Below are 22,224 nucleotides of genomic sequence, written 5' to 3'. Positions count from 1 at the left end.
TCCTGAGATTACCCTTGAGGTCCTACTTTTTAATTTATGTCCTGACTCCCTATATTCAGTTTGTAGGACCTCATCCCGTTTTTTACCTATGTCGCTGGTACCAATATGTACCACGACCACTGGCTGTTCACCCTCCCCCTTCAGAATGTCCTGCAGCCTCTTCGAGACATCCTTGACCCTGGCACCAGTGGGGGCAACATACTACCCTGGAGTCTTTTTTGCGGCCGCAGAAACGCCTGTCTGTTCCCCTTACTATTGAATCCCCTATCCCTATAGCCCTGCCGCTCTTCTTCCTCCCCTCTTATGCACCAGGGCCACCCGTGGTGCCACGGACTTGGCTCCTACTGCTTTCCCCTGAGAAGTCACCTCCCCCAACAGTATCCAAAATGGTACATCTGTTAGAGAGAGGGACGGCCACAGTGGATTCCTGTACTACCTGCCTTCCCCTACTCTGCCTGGTTACCCATCCCCTTTCTGCCAGTTCCAGTCTTCACCTGCAGTGTGACCACCTCACTTAACATGCTGTCCACGATAATCTCAGCATCGCAGATGCTCCACAGTGACTCCATCCGCAGTTTCCAGCTCCGAAATGCAGTTAGCCAATGGCTGCAGCTGGACACACTTCCTGCACACATGGTCGCCAGGGACACTGGAAGTGTCCATGACTTCCCACATAGCGCAGGAGGAGCACATCACGAGTGCGAGCTCTGCTGACATGAGTTCCCTTTAGATTAAACTCGTTAGGCACTCCCTTTAAAGAATACTAATTACGCTAGGGGCCTTATTCCACTCCAAACTCCCACTACAGTCCAAAGTCTTCACCTTATTTTGTTTAAGCTAATGGATTGCAGCAGTTTAATTAGTAGAAAAAGACCCTACTTACCAATCAGCTGCCTCCCCTGCGTCATGTCACTTTTTGAATTGTGACGTCCTCGCGCCTCTTTTAGCCCCAAGTCTCCCTGGAACTCTCACTTTGTCCTTGTGCTGCTTTCAGCCCCGCATCTAGCTCCCGCTCTTTTTAAATCTCCACTCTGACTCTCAGCACCCGCTCTTTTTAAACCTCTGCTCTCTCAGCGCCCGCTCTTTTTTAAATCTCTGCTCTGACTGTCTGCTCTCGCTCTTTTTAAATCTCCGCTGTCTGAGCTCCCACTCTTTTTAAATCTTACTAAGGCTGCCGCTCCTCCTGCACTGCCTCCCGGTGTTGCTCTGGTCTCGGGCCTGGTTTTCCTTATACTTTAAAATTGCCGCTCCTCTCGCACTGCCTCCCAGTCTGATATTGGCTGACAATGGCTGATATTTTACAAAGTGCAAATGAGAATAACATAATAAAGGATTCTGTTTTAAACATATGTAATATATGGTGTTACCTATCATAGCCACTTTATTTTTTGGTTTCTTGGAAATATGTTTTAGAATATTTTGAAACCAGCATAAGCTTGGTGATTCACATACAAATGTTACATTGTGCTGTATAATTAACTAATGCATTTGAATCTTAGTGTTTCTAAATGGCTTATTTATTGAAGCAATGACATTTATGGAATTCAAAACTGCAGTGAAAACCATTTAAAAGTGGTTTTGGTGGTGAAGTGGATTAAAACGCTTTCTCACCTCTGGACCTGGAAATAAAGACCAGACCAGACTAATAAAGTGGAAATATTTTCTTTTAATTCTTTAATGGAATGTGAATATCACTGGCAAGGCCAGTATTTATTTCATATCTCTATTTGCCCTTGAGAAGGTGGCGGTGAGCCGCTAACTTGAACACTTGAAACTTAAGTATAGGTATACCCATAGTGCTATTAAGATGGAGCTCTCACTTTTTGGCCAAGTGACAGTGAAGGAATGGTGATATAGCTCCAAGTCAGGATGGTGTGGAGTGGAACTTGCAGATGGCGGTGTTCCCATTCATCTTCTGCCCAGCTGCTTCTAGATAGTAGAGGCCATCGGTTTTGAAGGTGCTGTTGAAGGAGCCTCGGTGAGTTGCTACCGGGTATCTTGTAGATGATGCACACTTGCCGCTATGTGTCAGTGGCGGAGGAAGTGAATGTTGAAGATGGTGGGCAGGCTATGGGGAGTCAGGAGATAAGTTATTCACTGCAGAACTCCCAACCTCTGCTCTGCTCTTATAGTCACTGTATTGATGTGACTAGCCTAGTTAATTTTCAGGGCAATAGTAACACCCAGAGTGTTGATGGTGGGGGTTTCAGTGATGGCAGTGCTGTTGAATGTCATGGGGAGATGATTAGATTCTCCCTTGTTGGATATGGTCATTGCCTGGCACTTGTGTGGCATGAATGTTGCTTGTTTCTGGTGATTGTAAGGCTCCTACAGGAGAAGAAATAGAAAGTCACATTGCAACTCGCACACTGACACAGTTTGACACTCAAGTCACAAAATTGTCACACTGGTGGGGGATTTGCTTTTTAGAGATTGGACTAAGGAGCCTTGCTGAGTTGGAGCATAGAGAACTTTACTCTGCATCTTGGTCTGCTATACCCAACCTTGTGTATGAAATAGATCAGTTTCTCAGTGCTGACATTTCTCACGTTTTGAATTTCCTACATCAAATGTTCTTGATCAAACTTTTGTGAATGGGTTATCCCAAGATTACAGCCTGTTTATCATGTGGAGGGAAGCTTGAAATATTGATAGATTTAGGAATATCTAATCTATGTTAATGCATTAAAAATCTTGCAACTGTCTAGACACTCTTAGCCTTTTCCATTATAAATTTCTGTCCATGTTTATCATGGAAACTGTGTGTAATTTGTCATGTTGTAATTACACTCTCCCACCAGTGCAAGAAATGCACCTGTTTTAGGTTCATATTTTCTTAACTAAGTTGCTATTTGAAGATTGGAGTTTCGAAAAGAGATAGTCGTATACTTAATAGATCTGCAGTAGAAAGTGTATTCCAAAAATAGTGTGCATAATAGCTGGTATGGGTGACTTCAGATCAATTTGGTAGAGGTATGATGAGTTAATTTTCTTCATTTCAGTATTGTAACATAGACACACCTTTTCCACCACACACAGGGCACTTATCTCCCTATGCTGTCTTTTCCTAGATCAGCATTTATTTTTAAACGAAAACTTACTTCCGTGAAATGAGATGCGCTTGTTTTCTAATAGGTCAGTGCAAAACACATCATCAACAAGCTGTTCTTCGACATAGGTGAGAGCGAGCAGGTGTTGGATGCAGAAACGCTCCAGGTAAGGTTGCCATTTGCTGAAAAAACAGGAACTTTGTGCTTGCAGTTCTGGAAACCAGGTCAGGTTCCCAGGGTCACTCATACGGTGCTGTATCTTAATAAAACTTAAGTAATTTCCTGGTTTGGAACTAGAGACAATCTGGGGTATATTATATCTGGTGGTTCTCTAAAATGAATATGAAATAATTTGAAGTGTGATTTATGGGCTGTGCACATTCAAGTAGTGTTTTAACTGAGGCGATATGGATGTTGCTATTTGGATCAGAATCTGCCATATTCCTTTTTGAGTGACTATTGTAGAATTTAAGGGAGCATTTTGATGAGGAATAATCCAGCAAATAGATATTTCACTGGCTAAAATCAGTCATTTTTACTTAGTGTAAGTGTATTATAAAAATAGAATAGAAAGCCATTGTGTTGCAACAGGATTGATGCAGTTGCTAAGATGAAGTGAAGATTTGGAGACTGAGAGAAAACTGTGGAGTGTTACGAAAAATTGCTTTGTTCTTCAAATCAATTCACTCCAGCTCAGTCCTGACTGGAATTTTCTAGACATACCTGAGACATTGAGAATAATGAATGATCACAAGGCAATAATCTTACAAAGGAGTGAGCTACGATCCTAGGGACCTTATCAAGTAGTTTATAATTGCCTTTCTGATTCCCAGAACAAGACTACTTGTATTCATTGCAGTTTCAGTTAGTTTTATTTAATTTATTTTACCAGTGACATGCCTTGTTGGTGGTCAACTGGTGCGCTTTCAAGATCAATGTGTATTTATTGGAAGCTTATCACGTAGTAATTACTGGAAAATTACACTTAATGCTATGTAAAAAGATGAAAAAGAATGTTGGAAATTTGTAAAAACTAAGCTGTAGAATGAACATAAAAGCAAAATACTGTGGATGCTGGAAATCAGAAATATTCCTGGAGCATACTGGAAATACTCAGCAAGCCAGGCAGCCTCTCTGGGGCGAGAAGCAGAGTTAACATTTCAGGCCAGCCACCTTTCACCGGTGAGTTGCCTTCCAGGGTTTTGATTTAGCTCTGCTGAAAGCTTGTTTTGTATGATAGAAGGAAAAATTTAGCCAGAGAAAGTAATATTTCAAGTGTCACTCTTCATCAAACTGGTTCTTGTGTAATAGTTGTCTTTGCAGTTGCTACAGTGAAATTACTCCTTGTATATATATCATTCAATTTTAAAACCATACACTTCAATATCTTTTACTATTGTTAATTGGAAGTTTTTTGGCTCATTAAATTATATAAAAATTGAATTAAGCAATTTCTATACAACAGCATGTGTTCATAATACTAATTCAACAGACATATTAATGATTTTACTTAAAATTTATGGAATTCAAATGAAGCAACTTCAAATTAGACTGTAAATTTTAATTCAAGTCACTTGTACACTGGTAGTGTAATATCAACACTTGTAATCTTTTTGATACAATGAGTTTGTTTTATATTTTCATAACTGATGTGTAAAAGATGTTTACAATTCCTATTTCTGTTCTGTGCTCTATAAATCTGTCAGACTGAATTGTTTTTAATTGTGAATTTCCAGAATGAGTTGGACAGAGCAAAGTCTCAGCTGTTACAGAAAGGTAAGAACTTATTTCATGTTTTAATATACTTTGCAGCTCAGCGTTACCATCACAGTAAATACAGTATAAAACAGGAAAATGGGTTAGGATAGGCTATAATCAGGCTTATGAATCTACGATAGAATATGTGTATATGTTTCAAAGATGTAGTTCGCAAATGTGCTTATCTTAAAAAAAGTGTTCAGTTGTACTAAAGGAAAAAAAGCTTTGAACACAAGCTGTCCAGTTCCTTACCCTACCTTTGCAAAGCTGACCAGTGACAGTGTTAAGGTGTGAATTGTGCACTGCATCTAATGGCAGCTTTGTAAACTTCTGTTCTGCGGCCCAGTGTTGTCTTTCTAACTTCATCTTCAGTTTCTTGCATATCAGTTACTATTGACAGGACAGGTAAAACAGCCTTTAAGCTGCTGCCAGTGTAATTGGCTGCAGGGAGGTGTAGTGAGTTGCTCTCCGGGGTTTTGGTTCTCCATCTGTCTAGCCCATTCTTCCTGATGGTAGGCACCTGATCATGGTCATTGCTATGTGGGCAAGGCCTGGCCTTTGAGTGGCAGCAGGATGTTCAACAAACTTGCAAAGACTGGGGTCTTTAAAGCAATACTCTAAGTTAAGATTCTACAATTGTCTTATTCTCTGAAGTTTCCTTACAAAACCATTTCCCTGACTTAGTTTGAGGAAGTACTCCAGTACTACACTGAGCATTCATTGTCAAAAGATCATAAATGAGGAAAGCTATTTGGCTAACCATTCATCTACAATGGCCCTAAAATTCCCCATTGTGCTATCTAATTTGTTTCTTCAATGACTCCAGGATTTTCATTTCCAATCCACATGGAGTCTATTTCGGGATGATCCCTCCTCTGAAAAAATTCTTCCTGATATCATTGCTAAATTTGCCTTTTACTAGTTTATCCTACTCGCACAGTTTAATTTGAAGTAATTTTCCAGATTTGCTTTTTCCGTACCATTTAGGATCTTGTATACCTCTAAGGTCACTTCTCCGATTCTTTCAAAACTAAAGAACTCTAGTCTCTCCAGCCTTGTAACTGAGATCTCCTAAGATTGGGATCCATCTCATGACTCTTTTCTGCACAGTTTCCAAAGCTTGAATGCCTCCAATGTGTCTGAATGACCAGAACTGGACAGAGTGCTCAAGGTTTGATCTGACCAGAGCACTGCGGTTTAATCATGTCCTCCTCTGACTTGTACTGTACTGTTTTGATTGAGTTTCTGCTTTGGTGTGACACTTTGACCGCTGGCTCTATGAAAACACTCCTGCAGTTTTTTTTTAACTTCATTGGTAGCTATTTCAACGCATTCACAATGTATATTGTTCATTTTTCCTTCAAACATGTAGTGCTTTATGTTGTTCTGCACATTTGTACATATTGTGCAACTCCATAGGCTACAAAAGATTACATAGGATGGCATAAAGACATGTCAATCAGCCTAACCGGTCCATGGCGGCATTTCTATTCCAATCGAACCTCCTCCCATCTTTCTTCATCTAAATCTGTGATTGTAATCCTTTATTCCCTTCTTCCTCGTGCTTCTCTAGCTTCCTCTTAAATGCAGCTATACTATCCATTTCAACCATTTCCTGTGGTAGCGAGTTCTCACATTCTCACCACTCTTTGAATAAAGAAGTTTCTTCTGAATTCCCTATTAGATTTCTTGGTGACTATCTTATATTGATGCCCTTAGTTATGTTCTTCCCCACAAGAGGTAACATTCTCCCTGTATCCACCTTTCATAGTTTTAAATATCTCACTTTTCAGCCTTCTTTCTACAAGAGAGAAGAGACCCTGCCCGTCAGTCCTTTCCTGATATGTATACTCATGTATTTCTGGTATCATCCTTGTAAATCTCTGCAACATCTCCAGTGTCTCCATATCCTTTTTTATAATATGGTGACCAGAACTAGACAGTATTCTAAATGCAGTCTAACCAAGGTTCAGTGCAGTTTTCACATGACCTCCCTACTTTTCCATTCTTTCTAGAAATAAAGCCTACTGCTTGGTGTGCCTTTTTATGACCTCCTAACCTGTGGTGCAACTTTGTGATTGGCATACTTGTACTCCGAGATCCCTTTGTTCCTCTAGCCCATCCAGGCTCCCATTTTCCAAGTAACCTGTGGCCCCTCTATTCTTCTGAGCCGCTTCCAAGTTTTCAGGCTGCTTCCTCTGATTCTAATGGGCGTCCTAGTTTGGGTATCATCTATTACAACCAAGTCATTGATATAAATAAGAAACAGTTGTGGTCTTAAGATCGATCCTTGGAACATCCCAGTCAGTGCTTGTACCCCTCCCCAAAGTAGCACTTCTAACAAGTACCTTCAAGCACTTTTGATCTGTTGCCAGGGATTTACCCCAGATCCCTTAACTGAGAAGTTTTCACATAAGACTTTGTCAAAGCCTTTTGGAAGTCTAGGTAGAGCACGTTATGGGACTTATGGAAAGAACATATTTTTGTTTTTTCTTGAACTGTGGCTTTGGGATTGGACTGTAGCTTTAAGTACTACCATGGCTGCAGTTTAAAAGAGATGTTCAATGGAGCAGGAGGAAGAAAATCTACAATGTTGCTATTATGGAGCAGTGTGTGCCAGGTTGGACAGCATGGTGCTGGCACGGAGACCAGTTTAAGAGGGAACTGCCGAGCGACAGTGTTTTGATTGACTCCTGACCAAGTGGCCGGGTTCTCTGTGAAGATAGTGCAATAGATCAGCTCCTCACCTGAAAAGAGGAAAGACCTGAAACCTCTCCTGTGTTTTGTAAGACTCCAGTAATCCTGCCATAGTAGCTAGCTGGCTATTCCTCACATCACTGTACCCTGCTTTCTTTGAGAAACCCCTGTCAGGAGGAAAAGGGGAAAAATCACCAGTAGAGACATTAAAAGCAAGTTTCAACCAGAGAACTACAGACTGCAAGTGCTGGGAGACCACCTCATGTCAACCACCACAACCTGCAAAGAATTTAGAAGAAAGCAATCAAAGTCAACCCATATAATAGAAAAACAGAAAATGCTGGAAAAACTCAGCAGTTCAGCAAGTTTCTCTTTCAGATTTCCAGCATCTGCAGTATTTTGCTTTTATCAACCCATCTAATCCTGAACTCCAGATTGGTGCTATTGAACTGTTTTATCTCACCCTTAAAATCCATGTTTTGAGCGCCTTGTGTGTAGTGTGTGTGTTTGTTCATGTATAGGGGTTTAAGAAGGGTTAGCGTTTAAGTTATAGAGTCAAAACTCAGCAGTTCATATTTCTTTCTTTTGCCACTGCTCACAGACAATTTGTTTAATAAACGGTTATTTACTTGTTAAGTTTACAAACCTGGTGCTCGTATTAAATTAGACAGGCAGAATTGGGGTGATCTTGTGGTCTGATTCAACTTTTCACATTTGTCACAGCTCGGGGAGCAGTGGGGCTTGATACTACAGCGCACTACTCCCAGTGAGTCGCCCCAAAGTTTGGGGGCTCGAGTCCAGGATCTTTTGAATCAAAAGACAACAATGATTTGTGTGTAGATTTAGTAAGCAATGAAGTCTAAAAGGAAACACCATGTTTGTACTATCAAAAATAAGCACTGGAAACTGCTGAAACCTTCCTGCAAGTGGAAGAGATGTTCCTGACAATTTTACAAGGAATCTCAAAAGCCAGGTTAATCCAATTGGCAAGTAAATTAAGAGTAGGATTGCCTGCCAAAGCTAGGAAGGCACAGACAATCGAAGAGATAGCACAGCATTTAAAAATGGAAGGAATACCCGAGAGACCGAACTCTCCAAGGGGCTGCTCATTGGAATGGGCTCAAATTCAGTTGCAAATAAAAAAATTGGAACGACAGGCAGCAGAATGAGAAAGGGTATTCCAAAGGGAATTAGAAATGGCGAGGTTAGAAAAGGAGGAAAGAGAAAAAGGGAGAGACAGATAATTCCAGCTTAGAAAGCTGGTATTTAAAAAAGAGACACCAGGAGGTGTCTATGTCTATGCCCAGATCAGAATCTAGTGGGGAGATATTTAAAATTGTACAAGCTCTTCCAAAATTTGAGGAAAGGGATGTTGAAGCATTCTTTATTTCATTTGAGAAGATAGCTAAACAGATGAATTGGCCAAAGGAAAACTGGACATTGTCCATGCAAAACTAATTGACAGGTAGAGCACAGGAAATTTATGCCTCACTGTCAAAGGAAATTTCTAGGGATTATGTTGTGGTGAAAAAGGCCATTTTGAGTGCATATGAGTTGGTCCCTGAAGCATACAGACAAAAGCTTCGAAATTTAAGAAAACAGCCTGGGCAAACTTACACTGAATTTGAATGGCTTAAACAAAGCAGTTTTGACACATGGCTACAAGCATAAGGAGTTGAAACTACCTATGAATTTCTCAGAGATTATATTGGAAGAGTTTAAGAACTCCCCACATTCTGTAATAAGAACCCATATGGAAGACCAAAGGGTTGCAACTGCCAGACAGGCAACAGTAATGGCTGATGATTATGAGCAAACCTTTTTTCCATTACCCCAATAAATTTGAAAAGGATAGAAAGTGGGAGAATGAAAGGAAGGCAAGTAGCCAGGGTAAAGAATGGATAGCTGGGAATACTTTGAGATCTCCTCCCCAGGTCAGGAAGGAAAGTACTGAGGGTGGAGATGAAACTTGAAGGCTGAAGTGTTACCACTGTAATAAAGTGGGACACATTCGTTAAGAATACTGGAAATTGCGATGGAAGCCAATGGGACTTATTGGGGATTGTAAGAGTGAGCCTGAAAAGGAAACTCAAAGAAAATGCCATGGACCAAATTGTAGCTTTAATTACAAATAAGGGTCTGGAGGTAAACCGGAATGCAGAAAGTGAATAAGGTAGATGAGAGATATAAAGGGTTGTTGTCTAAAGGGAAGATAACCCTTTTTTCATCAAATGATGCAGCTAAACCCATAACTATATTAAGGGACACGAGCTACTCAAACATTTTTGCTGGAGAAGAACCTAGTTTTCCCTCCAGAGAGTTCAATGGAAGCTAAAGTATTGGTAAACGGGACAAGTGGAGAGTATATCCCAGTTCCATTGTACAAAATGCAATTGGAATGTGATTTGTTGCCTGGATCAATGGTTGTAGGAGTGGTTAAGAAATTACCCTTGGATGGGGTGGATCTACTCCTGGGGAATGATTTGGCAGGAGTAAAGGTTATAGCTTCGCCCATAATCAGAGAAAGTCCAAGAGAAGCTAAAGAGACAGAACAGTTACAAGAACAAGTTCTTGGCACTTTTCATCGTGTGTGTGACCAGAGCAATGGCTAAACAAAGTCCTTCAACGGAGCTCAATGTAATACCACAAGCAGATGTTAGACTAGCCAAAACTTTATTTAAGGATGAGGATAATTCAAAGAAAGTGTTTGGCATGTCTTCCTTAATTGAGGCTCAGAAAGCAGATCCAGAGTTAAACAAGTTGCACAGTCAGCTCACACTGAAGCAGAGTCGTCCAAGTTTGAGTGTCTTAAAAATGTGTGCTGTTACAAGAAAAGGAAAGGGCAAGTATTGGATTTATATTGCATCTTGTCATTTCCACAAGATGTCTCGAAGCAGCTTGCAGCCAGTGAATGACTTGAAATTATGTTGGCAGCAAATTCAGTAGAGCAGGATCCCACAGACATAAATTATTTTATTATTTATTCATTCACGGGATGTGGGCACCACTGGCTAGGCCATCATTTATTGCCCATCCCTAATTGCCCTTGAGAAGGTGGTGGTGAGCCACCTTCTTGAACCACTTCAGTCCATGTGGTATAGGTACACCCACAGTGCTATTAGGAAGAGAGTTCCAGCATTTTCACCCAGCAACAGTGAAGGAGTGTTGATGTAGCTCCAAGCCAGGATTGTGTTTGTCTTGGAGGGGATCTTGCTTTCCTTGTCCTTTTCGTGGTATAGGTCGCAGGTTTGGAAGGTGCTGTTGAATGAACCTTGGTGATTTGCTGCAGTGCATCTTGTAGATGGTACACACTGCTGTCACTACACATTGACAGTGGAGTGAATGTTTAAGGTGGTGGATGGGCTCATTTGTCCTGGATGGTATCGAGCTTCTTGAGTGTTGTTGGAGTTGCACTCATCCAGGCAAGTGGAGAGTTTTCCATCACACCCCTGACTTGTGCCTTCTAGATGGTGAACAGTATTTGAGGAGTCAGGAAGTGAGTCATTTGACGCAATTTTCCAACCACTGATCTGCTCATGTAGCCACAGTATTTTCATGGCTGGTCTAGTTCAGTTTCTGGTCAATGGTTAGCCCCCAGGATGTGGATAGGTGATACATGGGACAGGTTTATTTGCTCTTTAAGTGAGTGATGCTGGTTGAGGAAGGAGTGCTTTTTAGGACACTGGGAAAATTTTCCGCTGTTTTTTGAATAGTTCCACAGGATCTTTACATCCATTTAAACAGACTAATGGGACCTAATCCAAAAGGTGGCATCGCCAGCAATTCTGCACCTCCTAAGTATTGCTCTGAAATATCAGCTTAGATTAGGAACTCGTGCTTCAGTATGGGGCTTCAACCCACAACTTCTTGCTGCAGATGTCAGAGTGCTAACCGCTGAATGAAGCTGGCACTCTGTTCATGATAGATTTATTGAATGCACAAGGAAGATGAGGGCATTGTTTGTCCTTAACCTGGTTGTTTGGTTTCAGAGAAAGAGAAGAAGGATCGCCAGTCAATCATTGATAAACTGAGAGACACCCTGGACGAGCGCAACACGAGAGTAGAGTCTTTGCTGAAGGAGCTGACTGAGACAGAAATGCTGTGCTCCACTCTCAAGGTAATTCATACATGTATGTCCTCAGCATTGGACTGGAAGCCACCTGCATGCATTTATTCACTGGTACATTATTCTGTCTTTACATTGCCCCTGGGTTTTATATTCGCAGAAGCAGATGCAGTACCTGGAACAGCAGCAGGATGACTCCAAATCTGCAAAGGAGGAGGCACAAAGGCTTCGACGGAAATTGAAAACGTTAGAAAAGTATGATGAAACCAGCATTTGTATATAATAAATGGCCATGCGAATTTTTGTTAATCACATAGAATGTACAGCGCAGAAATAGACCATTTGGCCCAACAGGTCTAAGTTGGTGATAATGCTTCATATTAGTCATCCCTACCCCTCTTCATCAAACCCCATCAGCTCAACTTTCTATTATTCTTTTTCTCATGTGTTCATCTGGTTCCCTTTAATTCATTATTTAAACATTTTAAATGTATTACTACAGGTTGCTCATCATTTACATCCTAACTGAGATCCTAAGTCACAAATTGAGTAGATACAAAGGGAATCACCAAGGAGTAAAGGGAGAAAATCATTGATCAATTTTGTAAAAACAAAACACTTATGTGGCAGCAGCTATACATGCCCATGTCCTAACACATGGCAGCAGCCATCTGAACAACAACTTGCATTTATGTTCCACCTTTAATGTTGTTAAACATCTCAAAGTGCTTCACGGGAGCATCATCAGATAAAACTTGACACTGAACCGCTTCAGGAGCAGATATTAAAGTAGATGACAGGTAGATTTTAAGGTGCGCCTTATTCCTCTCTGCCTCGCTGTCCTTCTTTAAGGAGGTAATTCCAAAGCTTAGGGCCTTGGTAGCTGAAGGCTTGGGCTGTCAATGGTGAAGGAATTTAAATTTGGGGGTGCTCAAGAGGCCAGAATTGGAGGAGTGCAGAAATGTCAGAGGGTTGTAGGGCTGAAGGAGATGACAAAGATAGGGAGAGTGAGGCCATTGAATTGAAAAAAAGGAATTTGAAAGCAGGAATGAGAATTTTAGAATCGAGGCATTGATTGACCAGGAGTCAATCTAGTCCAGAGAACACAGATGTGATGGGTGAACAGGACTTGATATGAACTAGGAGATGGGCAGCAGAGTTTTGAATGATAAACTTAATGAGCATGCAAATATTATTAAATGGTATAATTACTTTGCAGAAATTGTGGAAGTGAAATGGTCCATGGAGTAAACAAGAATGAAGTGAAGCCTGGATTTTTTATTCTAGTTCTGTCTTCCCCTTCCAAACAGTGCAGTCTGTATGCTGACCACATGCCATTTAGTGATCATCCAACTGCTCGCTCAGTTGAAGCCCAGATGATTTGGTGATAATTGTAAAATGAAACAGCACCAAAGGAGGCCATTCAGCCCACAATGCCTGTGCCAGATAGGGGTCCATTGTTTCAAAGAAGAAATAATCAATTGGGTCAGTCGTATATAGCCCCATAAAGCAGCGTAGTGTGGTTACGTTTTAGGTTTTCTCATTTTTCCCTTTTCTCATTCAACAATTGCCACTTAGCAAACTTACTTGGAAAAACGCTGGTGAAAATTTCATGGGGAATTAAATTATGAAGCAAGACAGTAATTTAACTTGTTACCATACCATTTTTAATGAATTGCAAAGTTTACACAATCCTGCTTTCAGCCATTCTCAAGTATTTCTTCGCCTAGTGCACCATTCTCAAGGGACAGAAACATGCTAATATTGCAAGCCCTCCTCGATCGCACCTTGTAAATTAAGAGCTCAGGGGAGAAAGTCTCAGAGGCACTATGTACCTTTGTGCAAAAACAATTATCTCGGAAAAACATGGAAGTGCTACAAATAGATAATTGTGTGCAAAGGAGTGGTGAAGTAAGTATTCTTAATTCTCAGGTCTGAGACTGTCTAGTTATTTGGTCAGGTTGCTTATGGGTAGATTTTCTTGTTCCCAGTTAAAACAAATGCTTCATTTATTTTTTTGTTTCTCACCAATTTTCTTTCCTCCCATCTATCCAAGGCTTTAACTCCTTGCTAGTGTCCATTCTGTCCTCTGGTACCTGGCACTGCATATGTGATCCTTGAGGGCGAGTGCTGCCGTCTTTCTTGCTATCCTCACCTGATGCCTGAACAGTGTATTTGCTACCTGCAGCGAGAATTGTTTACCTAAAATCAGGAGCACATAGCTCAACCACATATATAACATATACATATTATGTGTAGAATGCCCTCCAATCTAGGCATGCTGACAGCAATTGTAGCTCCAAATAGCATTTGAGTTCAGCTAACGTAGTGTGGACTGGGGTTCAAATTTGGGAACTTCCTGGTCTGAATGGCTCAATTAATCTGATAATTCAGGAGAGCTCACGTCCTCCACTTCTATCTGTGCTATAGATACTACTGTACAAACTTGAGATCTTAACCCACCCAGCATTTTGTTCTTATCCCCAGTATTCAGGTGCTGCTTCAAAGCCAGAGGCCAGAAGTCGAGGAAATGATCCAGGAAATGGGAATAGGACAATCAGCAGTAGAGCAGCTGTCTATTTACTGTGTATCCTTAAAAAAGTAAGCACGATCGTTTTGTCTTCAAATAATCCAGCAGGTCCAGGGGGAGAAAAATCCCACCCCTCTGCAAGCTCTGACACATTATAAGTTTGATCAAATTCAATGCAATTCCTAGCAGAGATGAATCCGTAACACTAGGATATTCTTTATTCTGCACTGATGGCATTAAATTAGTAATCTTGGCCAAAGCTCACATGGATAGTTGCTGCAGGAAATCTCATCATGGTTCAGTGGATGGTGCTCATCTGAAGGTGGGGTTAAGACAAATTCGAGGACATTTCATTGTGCATCTTAATACCTGCTACAAACTGACTGGGAACACTTGATGTTGCTCCTGGGTTCAAAGTATGTGGGGGAAAAAAAATAATTCTTCTGTACTTGCACCAGGTTCAAATTTGTAGGAACAGGTAACTGGGGGCACAGACTAAACTTGCCCCTAACAGCAAAAGGAAAAGGAGACCAGGGGAGAGGGGAAACAAAAGCAACAACAGTCAGATGATGTAGACTGTACCAGTAAAATCTCTTGATTGATATTATTGAGTGTGTTCACCTCATGTTTGCGGAGTAAGATTACCGTGATTTTTAACAAACTTTTTAATCTCGTGCACAAAAGAGTAACCCCTTCAAATTTATAGCACTTGTTCCCTAGTTACCAAAATCTAGAGGTTTGGGTTAGAAAGAGTTGCAACTTGAGGCAGCAGCAAATTGTTTTGTGAAGTGAGTATATATTTATCTCGATTAAAGATGACTAAATGTTTGTTATAATGGGTTACGTAGACCATTATATGTTCAGTTGTTTTAAACTCAGCAGTCAAGTTGCAAGGTTTAGCATTTGCAAAAGTGAATTTGCTCCCTTTGTGAGTCATTGAACTAAGACTTCATCATGCATCACTCCTCAAGTGCAGTTTAAATGTGCAATAACTTAGTAAAATATATGTGCACATGTCCACTTAAAATTGGAATTAATCAAATTGCTCAATGCTTTTTGGGAAAAATTTCGTCAAATTTCTTAGTAAGAGAAATTTCTCATGCCCCAAATAAGGTTTTAAACAAAAAAATATTGAAAAAGTATTTACTGTAGCCTTTTTATTAACCAGATGTTACAATAAAAAAAACCCACAATTATCAATACAATAAAGACTATCAATTTGTATTTGAAACTAAGCATTCTAAAGCATAAATTGACATGTACAATATTATCTGTAATTTGGAGTGCTAAATATATGAAAAAAAATGACTGGTGCATTCTTGCATGTTCTAACAGGTTGAATGGGAACTCCATTGAAATAAAAGGAGATTTGTTAAGGAAATGCTTTCAATACAGTGACAGACGTAATTACTGGAAAATCAATATTCCTTACACAGACTGAAAATAACTCGGAACTAGATTAGAAGTAGAAAATGCTGGGAAACTCAGCAGGTCTGATGGCATCTGTGGAGAGAGAAACAGAGTTAACATTTCAAGTCCGTGTGACTCTTCTTCAGAGGAAGAAGCTCTGAAGAAGAGTCACATGGACTTGAAACGTTAACTCTGTTTCTCTCTCCACAGATGTTGTCAGACCTGCTGAGTTTTTCCAGTATTTTCTGTTTTTATTTCAGATTTCCAGCTCCTGCAGTATTTTGATTTTATCAGAACTAGATTACCTCTTTCAACTAAAGTGCCAGAGAATCATTCACAATGCATACTAGGCATTAAACCTCTCTCATAATTAGACTTGAAAACTGCAAAATACCTGCAGAATTATTGATGATTACAGTAACTTTGACATTAATTCTATGGCTTCAATTTGAACAAAGAATAAATAACACCTGAACTCTTTAATAATTCTCTTCACCTGTTTTATTCCCTTTCTGTATTCTTTATAATGTTTAGATTTTATGAGGAAAAATAAAACTTGCTCCATGAATGTTGAGCTGAAATAACTTTGGTAACTGCATAACAATAATTTGTATTTATATAGTGCCTTTAACGTAATAAAACATGCCAAGGTACTTCACAGGAGCATTATAAAACAAAATATGACAGCAAGCTCCAGAAAGAGGTTAGATGACCAAATGCTTGGACAAAGACAAAGGTTTCAAGGAGTATTTTAAAAGAGAGGCAGAGAGGTATAAGGAGGGGTTTCCAGAACTTATGGTCTGGACAGCTGAAGGTGTGGCCACCAATGGTGGAGTGATTAAAATGGGAGGTGCTCAGGAGGTCAGAATTAGAGGAGCGCAGCAATCTATGAGGGTTATGGACCTAGAGGAAATCACAGAGATCGGGAGGGGACAAGACCCTGGAGGGATTTGAAAACAAAGATGAGAATTTTAAAATCAAGACGTTGCTCGACCAGGAGCCAGTGTAGGTCAGCGAGCACAGGGTTGATAGGGAAACTGGACTTGCTGTGAGTTAAGTCACAGGCAGCAGAGTTTTGGATTACCTCAAGTTTACAGAGGATAGAATATGGGAGACCAGTCAGGAGTGTGCTGGAATGGTCAAGTCTAGAGGTAATGAAGGCATGAATGAGGGTTTCAGCAGCAGGTGAGCTGAGAAGGGGCAATGTTGCAGAGCTGGAAATAGGCGGCCTTAGTGGTCAGCAGCTTATTCCGGGGTCACACACAACACCAATGTTGCAAAAGGACTTTTTATTCTCAGGCTGTTCCCAGAGAGAGGGATGGAGTCAGTAGCTAGGGACCACAGTTTGAAGGAGAGACTGAAAACAATGCCTTCAGTCTTACCAATATTTAATTGGAGAAAACAGCGCAGTTAAATTATTCACACTCATGGCTTACGCCATTGAAGTCCTGGAATAACTTATGGCTCTGCTGTCTCAAGTTGTCCTTGACTTTGCATGCTTTGATTGCAATTTTTATTTTTTCGGTTGAATTGGTACCAGAGTTCATTGAGAATAAAAGCTGTAAATGTGAACTGACTGGGATTGAAGGGTCAGGTATCAATGTGGCATTCAGTGAAGACAGTGGGACTTGCAACTGGTGCTCAACCTATAACATCAGTCTGCCTCACATCAGATATTTCTATGCAGCTTTTTATATCCCCTGACCACCCACAAAGATACTAACGCTTGTTGACCTACAGTTTCAGAGGTGTCAGTGGCCCTGATATCTTCCTGCAGTTTGTAACTCAGTTAATGCAGCCTATTTAAACATTATGAGCATCACAGCTGAGCCACATCATGTCCCCAAAGGCACATCGTTCATCAGTCATCACTAAATAGCAATCAGGAGCACTAGCCCTAGTTAATTTTTTCTCCCCACTCCTAAGCCTAGGTGAAGTGCGGCTAACTGTAACACCTCTACTGCTGCTGTGGCTTGGGGAAGGGTTAACCCTGCATTGGCCGCAGATTGAGCCTGATCTGTATGCACAGGGTTACATAGAATATATGACACAGAAACAGGCCATTTGACCCAACCAGTCCATGCTGGTGCTTATGTTCTACTCAAAGCCGCCTCCAATTTTTCCCCATCGAAATCTACCATCGTAACCTTCTATTCCCTTCTCCCCCACATGCTTGTCTAGCTTCCCCTAAATTCATCCACACCATTCACTTCAACCACTCCCTGTGGTAGTGAATTCCACATCCTTATGACTCTCTGTGTAAAGAAGTTTCTTCTGAATTCCCTATTGGTTTTCTTGGTGACTATCTTTTTTGATGGTCTCTAGTTATTCTGTCCCCCACAAGGGGAGACATTCTCTCTAGATCCACTCTATCAAAATCTTTCTTCATTTTCGAGACCTCCATTGGGTCACCCCTCAACCCCTTTTTTTCAGGAGGTAACAGACCAAGTCTGTGGATCCTTTCCTGATATAGATGCTGATGTATTTCAGGTATCAACCTTGTAATAGCATATAGTTCCCTCTCCAGTGATTTTATATCCTTTTTATAATATGGCAACCAGAACTGCACTCAGTACTCTGTGGTCAAACGAATACCATTGAGCATAACTTCCCTACTTTTCAATTCTGTTCCCTTATTAATAAAGCCTAGTGCTTGGTTTCCTTTTTTATGCCCTTGCTAACCTGTGGCGTGACTTTAAATGATTGATATATTTGTACACCAAGATCCCTTTGCTCCTCTACCCTGCCTAGACTCTCACCTTCCAAGTAATGTGACCTCCCTATCCTTATGACCAAACGTACTACCTCACATTTATCTGTGTTGAAATTCATTTGCCAATTATTTGCCCATTCTGCAAGCTTATGAATGTCCTCCTGTAATTAGTTGCAGTCCTGCTTAGTATTGACTATCTCCCCAATCTGGTGTCATCTCCAGATTTAGAAATTGTGAATGTAAATTGTGAACAGCAGTGGTCCCAGCACTGATCCTCATGGAACACCGCTTCCCACCTTCTGCCAAACTGAATAACTACCCTTTACTCCCACTTTCTGTTTACTGTCTTGAAGTCAGCTAGCGACCCATTCTACCTCAGCACCAAATTGAGTATTGCGATTTCCAACTGAGTTACTGGCTGAAGACACGTAGTTTCTTTTATAATCAGCCTGCGTTGGTGCAGTCCAGTGATCACCAGCCTGTAATAAAGACAAAAAACTGCGGATGCTGGAAATCCAAAACAAAAACAGAAACAGAAATACCTGGAAAAACTCAGCAGGTCTGGCAGCATCGGCGGAGAAGAGCACAGTTGACGTTTCGAGTCCTCATGACCCTCCAACATTCTGTCTTTCAACATTCTGTTGAAGGGTCATGAGGACTCAAAACGTCAACTGTGCTCTTCTCCGCCGATGCTGCCAGACCTGCTGAGTTTTTCCAGGTATCACCAGCCTGTGTCAGAATGCATTCTGCTAGTGCATCCAACTGAACTGCTGAGAAAATCTGTTGGGATTTTTTCCTATAAAATAAAACCTTGATTAGTCGGGACCCTGAGCTTCTTTGGGGAACCAGGTGGCAATCTTCACTTCCTCACCTTGTCACTGTTTGACTTGTGCACAGGGAATATGAAAACTTGAAGGAGACATTTAAATCGTCCATTGATATGTCTGAGAAGCTCAAGAGAGAACATTTTATTACCACCTGCAAGGTTAGTATTACATCAGGAAGTTAACAGTTTTAAGCTTCTGTCACTCTGGCTTTCTGTCAACCTGAAATTTTTGGTTCTCTGAATATGTGAAGTTTAGTGTAGCCCTCATAGGTTTAAAAAAAGTAATTGCAAGCATTCCAGTTTTATTGAAATAGTTTAACAAAAATCTGACTATAGAATCTTACAGTGCCAATCAGCCCATCGCACCTATGCCAGCTCTTTTAAAGTGTTACTGGGGGAGGTGGTGGCATAGTGGTATTGTCACTGACTGGTAACCCAGAGACCTACGGTAATGCTCTGGGGACCTGGTTCTGGGTTCAAATCCCACCATGGTAGATGGTGGAATATGAATTCAATAAAAATATGGAATTAAAAGTCTGATGATGATCACGAAGCCATTGTAAAAACCCACCTGGTTCATTAATGTCCTTTAGGGAAGGAAATCTGCTGTCCTTACCTGGTCTGGCCTACATGTGACTCCAGACCCACAGCAATGTGGTTGACTCTTAAATGCACCCTAAAACAAGGGCAATTAAGGATGGGCAATAAATGCTGGCCTAGTCAGCAATGCTCACATCCCATGAACGAATAAAAAAAAAAATCCAACTCCCACATCCTTGCTCTTTCCCCGTAGCCTTTCAAATTTTACCTTTTCAAATATATACCACCTTCCCTTTGACAGTTACCATTGAATGTGTTTTTACCATCCTTTCAGATAGTTACATAGAATTACATTGGCCTGTTTTTGTGCTGTTTGTCCTTTCGTCCCAACCTGTCCATGCCCCCAATAAAAACAGAAAGTGTTATAAATACTCAGCAGGTCTGGCAGCATCTGTGGAGAATGAAACAAGTTCAGAATGCATGCCGTGCCATAGTTTGTGTGGCAGTGAGTCTCCTCTCATCCTTCTTCATTAACCCGATCAGTATAACCCACTAATCCATTATCCCTCACCTCCTTATCTAGCTTTCCCTTAAATGCATCTAAACTGTTCACCCTCAAATATATCCTGCCGTAGCAAGTTCCACATTCTCACCGCTCTCTGGGACAAGAATTTTTTCCGAATTCCCTATTTGAGTTCTTGGTGACTACCTTGTATTGGTGGCCCCTAGCTTTGCTCTTCCGTTCTGCATTCCAGGTCACAATAGCTTATTTTTAAATGGTGCAAATTCATTTCTTAACTTGCGGGCAGAACCCCTTGAGTGAACTGAGCTATGTGTTTCTGTGTTGTGAAAAAACCAAGCTTGTAATATTGCATTTTGCTTTTCATGCCACAAGTGTGTGTGGAGGTTTTCAGTGTTTCTGGTTTATGGCATGGACAGGACTTTGTTCCTCATTCAAAATAGGTGTTCCCAGAGGACATCATGTGAGTGTCTCTTTTACAGGGTAATAACTGAGTTGCTGCACCAGTACTTTGATGATGAATCCAATGATTATACGCATGACTAGAAGGATATGCTCATAGGGTTAGATAAAGAAGGTGAGAGTAGGCTTGTGTGGAGCATGAACACTGGCAGGGACAAAATGAATCTGTTTCTGTGCTGTAAATTCTGTATAAAAGATCCATTAATGCAGGGAAATTCAGCTGGTTTATATTTCTCAGTGCGTGTCAATGGTGGGGAACAAGCTGGTGCCATCAGATGTACTATTTGTATGGTACTCAAAGCAAAAGGCACAAATCACTGTGGGAGGGAGAGAGGATAAATTTAATTTGTCAATAGAAATGTTTCTTATTATTTGGTTTGAGATCTTGTTTCCTGCTGGAAGTAATAGTGTATTGCTCAGTAGCTACATTTGAAAAGAGTATTGGAGATGAGTAGCACACCAGCTAATCGTAATTGGACAAGATTGGTGTAGCTTCTGATCTGATTAGCGATGTTGGAAATCAACGAGATAAACAGAGGCCAAGATATTAACACCTCACGATGAGGAGAGAGGGTATTCGCTCTCCTGTTCACCACTTTCTCCCTCCCCAACCATCCCAGTACCCCCATCTTTGTCCAGCAAATTATAACCAGCCCTACCCTATCCCAGCCAACTGCTGAGGACCATCCCCAAGGGTCCCTGGCTGTGGTTTTTGTGCCTGGCAACTAGCAAGGCTGCCAATCCAACTGCTGGAGGGCAGTAAATAGAAGTAAGAATGATAGCGGCCCTACCTTTAAGATCAGAATGGCCTCTGCAGCCCCGGCCTTGCCGAAGTCCTCAGCTGATTCCGGCCTCCCTCCCTCACCCTCCCTAAAAATTAAGCATCAGTGTGTCTACGATTTAGAAGGAAAAATATTTGGAATTATTTGTAAAAGCAAATCTCTTCAGCCAGAAATTAACTGGTGTGACATTTCAAATGGACTGCCGTTGCAGAGAAGGAGCAAAGCTCAATGATATGCATTTACACTGCTCCAAGCATTAAGAATGATACCTGGGACAAGATTGATGGCATTTTGGGTGCGCCTTGCCAAACAGCAAACAACTGCTGGTAGGGAGATCCTTAGGACTCGATGGCTGCAAAAAACAGGCATCCTGAAGCCCATCAACAACCGTATTTCCAATATCTGGGTTGCCCTGTTGGAATTTCTTGGGCTTGGAGGTTTGGAAAGGTCTATTTCTAATTCTGCCTCTTTGTTGATAATTATTGAATCAGAATAACAAGATCAGCAACTGAAATATTAGAGAGTAAGGAATTAAGCTTTATAGGCAGCCATTGAGACTTAATTTATAACCTCCTGTGTTGTCCATGAAGACATTATTGCCATAAACCACCATTAATGTGATGGCTTGAAATGTCCTTTGACTTCTTTTCTCTGTCTTTATTTGATCTTTTGTTGTTGTATTGCTCTGTCCCCGCCAATGTGATGTTACCTTTTTTTGGAACACAAGCTTTTGCCATTTCTAATCTGAAACCGACTTTTCTGTGTTCATTTAGTTGGAGAAAAGTGTATCACAGCTGGAGAAAATAAAAGAGGAACTGCGTGCATCACAAGAGGATGTGCGAAATGCAGACAAAGAGATCACGGTATGTT

At 41.0% G+C, this 22,224-nt stretch overlaps 1 protein-coding gene across 3 annotated transcripts in view; it reads left to right on the top strand.

Moving 5' to 3' along the window:
* traip (TRAF-interacting protein) overlaps positions 1–22,224 on the top strand; it is a 43,677-nt gene that overhangs the window by 5,698 nt on the left and 15,755 nt on the right. For all 3 annotated transcript variants that reach the window (XM_078543188.1, XM_078543187.1, XM_078543190.1), the window contains exons 3-9: positions 3,136–3,216; positions 4,787–4,826; positions 11,495–11,622; positions 11,732–11,826; positions 14,059–14,172; positions 19,122–19,209; positions 22,128–22,217. In XM_078543188.1, the coding sequence (XP_078399314.1) occupies positions 3,136–3,216; positions 4,787–4,826; positions 11,495–11,622; positions 11,732–11,826; positions 14,059–14,172; positions 19,122–19,209; positions 22,128–22,217 (636 nt within the window). The remainder of the gene's footprint in view (positions 1–3,135; positions 3,217–4,786; positions 4,827–11,494; positions 11,623–11,731; positions 11,827–14,058; positions 14,173–19,121; positions 19,210–22,127; positions 22,218–22,224) is intronic.

Source organism: Cetorhinus maximus, chromosome 6 (genome assembly GCF_964194155.1).
Source record: "Cetorhinus maximus chromosome 6, sCetMax3.hap1.1, whole genome shotgun sequence".
Lineage (NCBI taxonomy): Eukaryota > Metazoa > Chordata > Chondrichthyes > Lamniformes > Cetorhinidae > Cetorhinus > Cetorhinus maximus.
The sequence above is the reverse complement of the archived record's forward strand: the minus strand, read 5'-3'. Positions and strand labels throughout refer to the sequence as shown.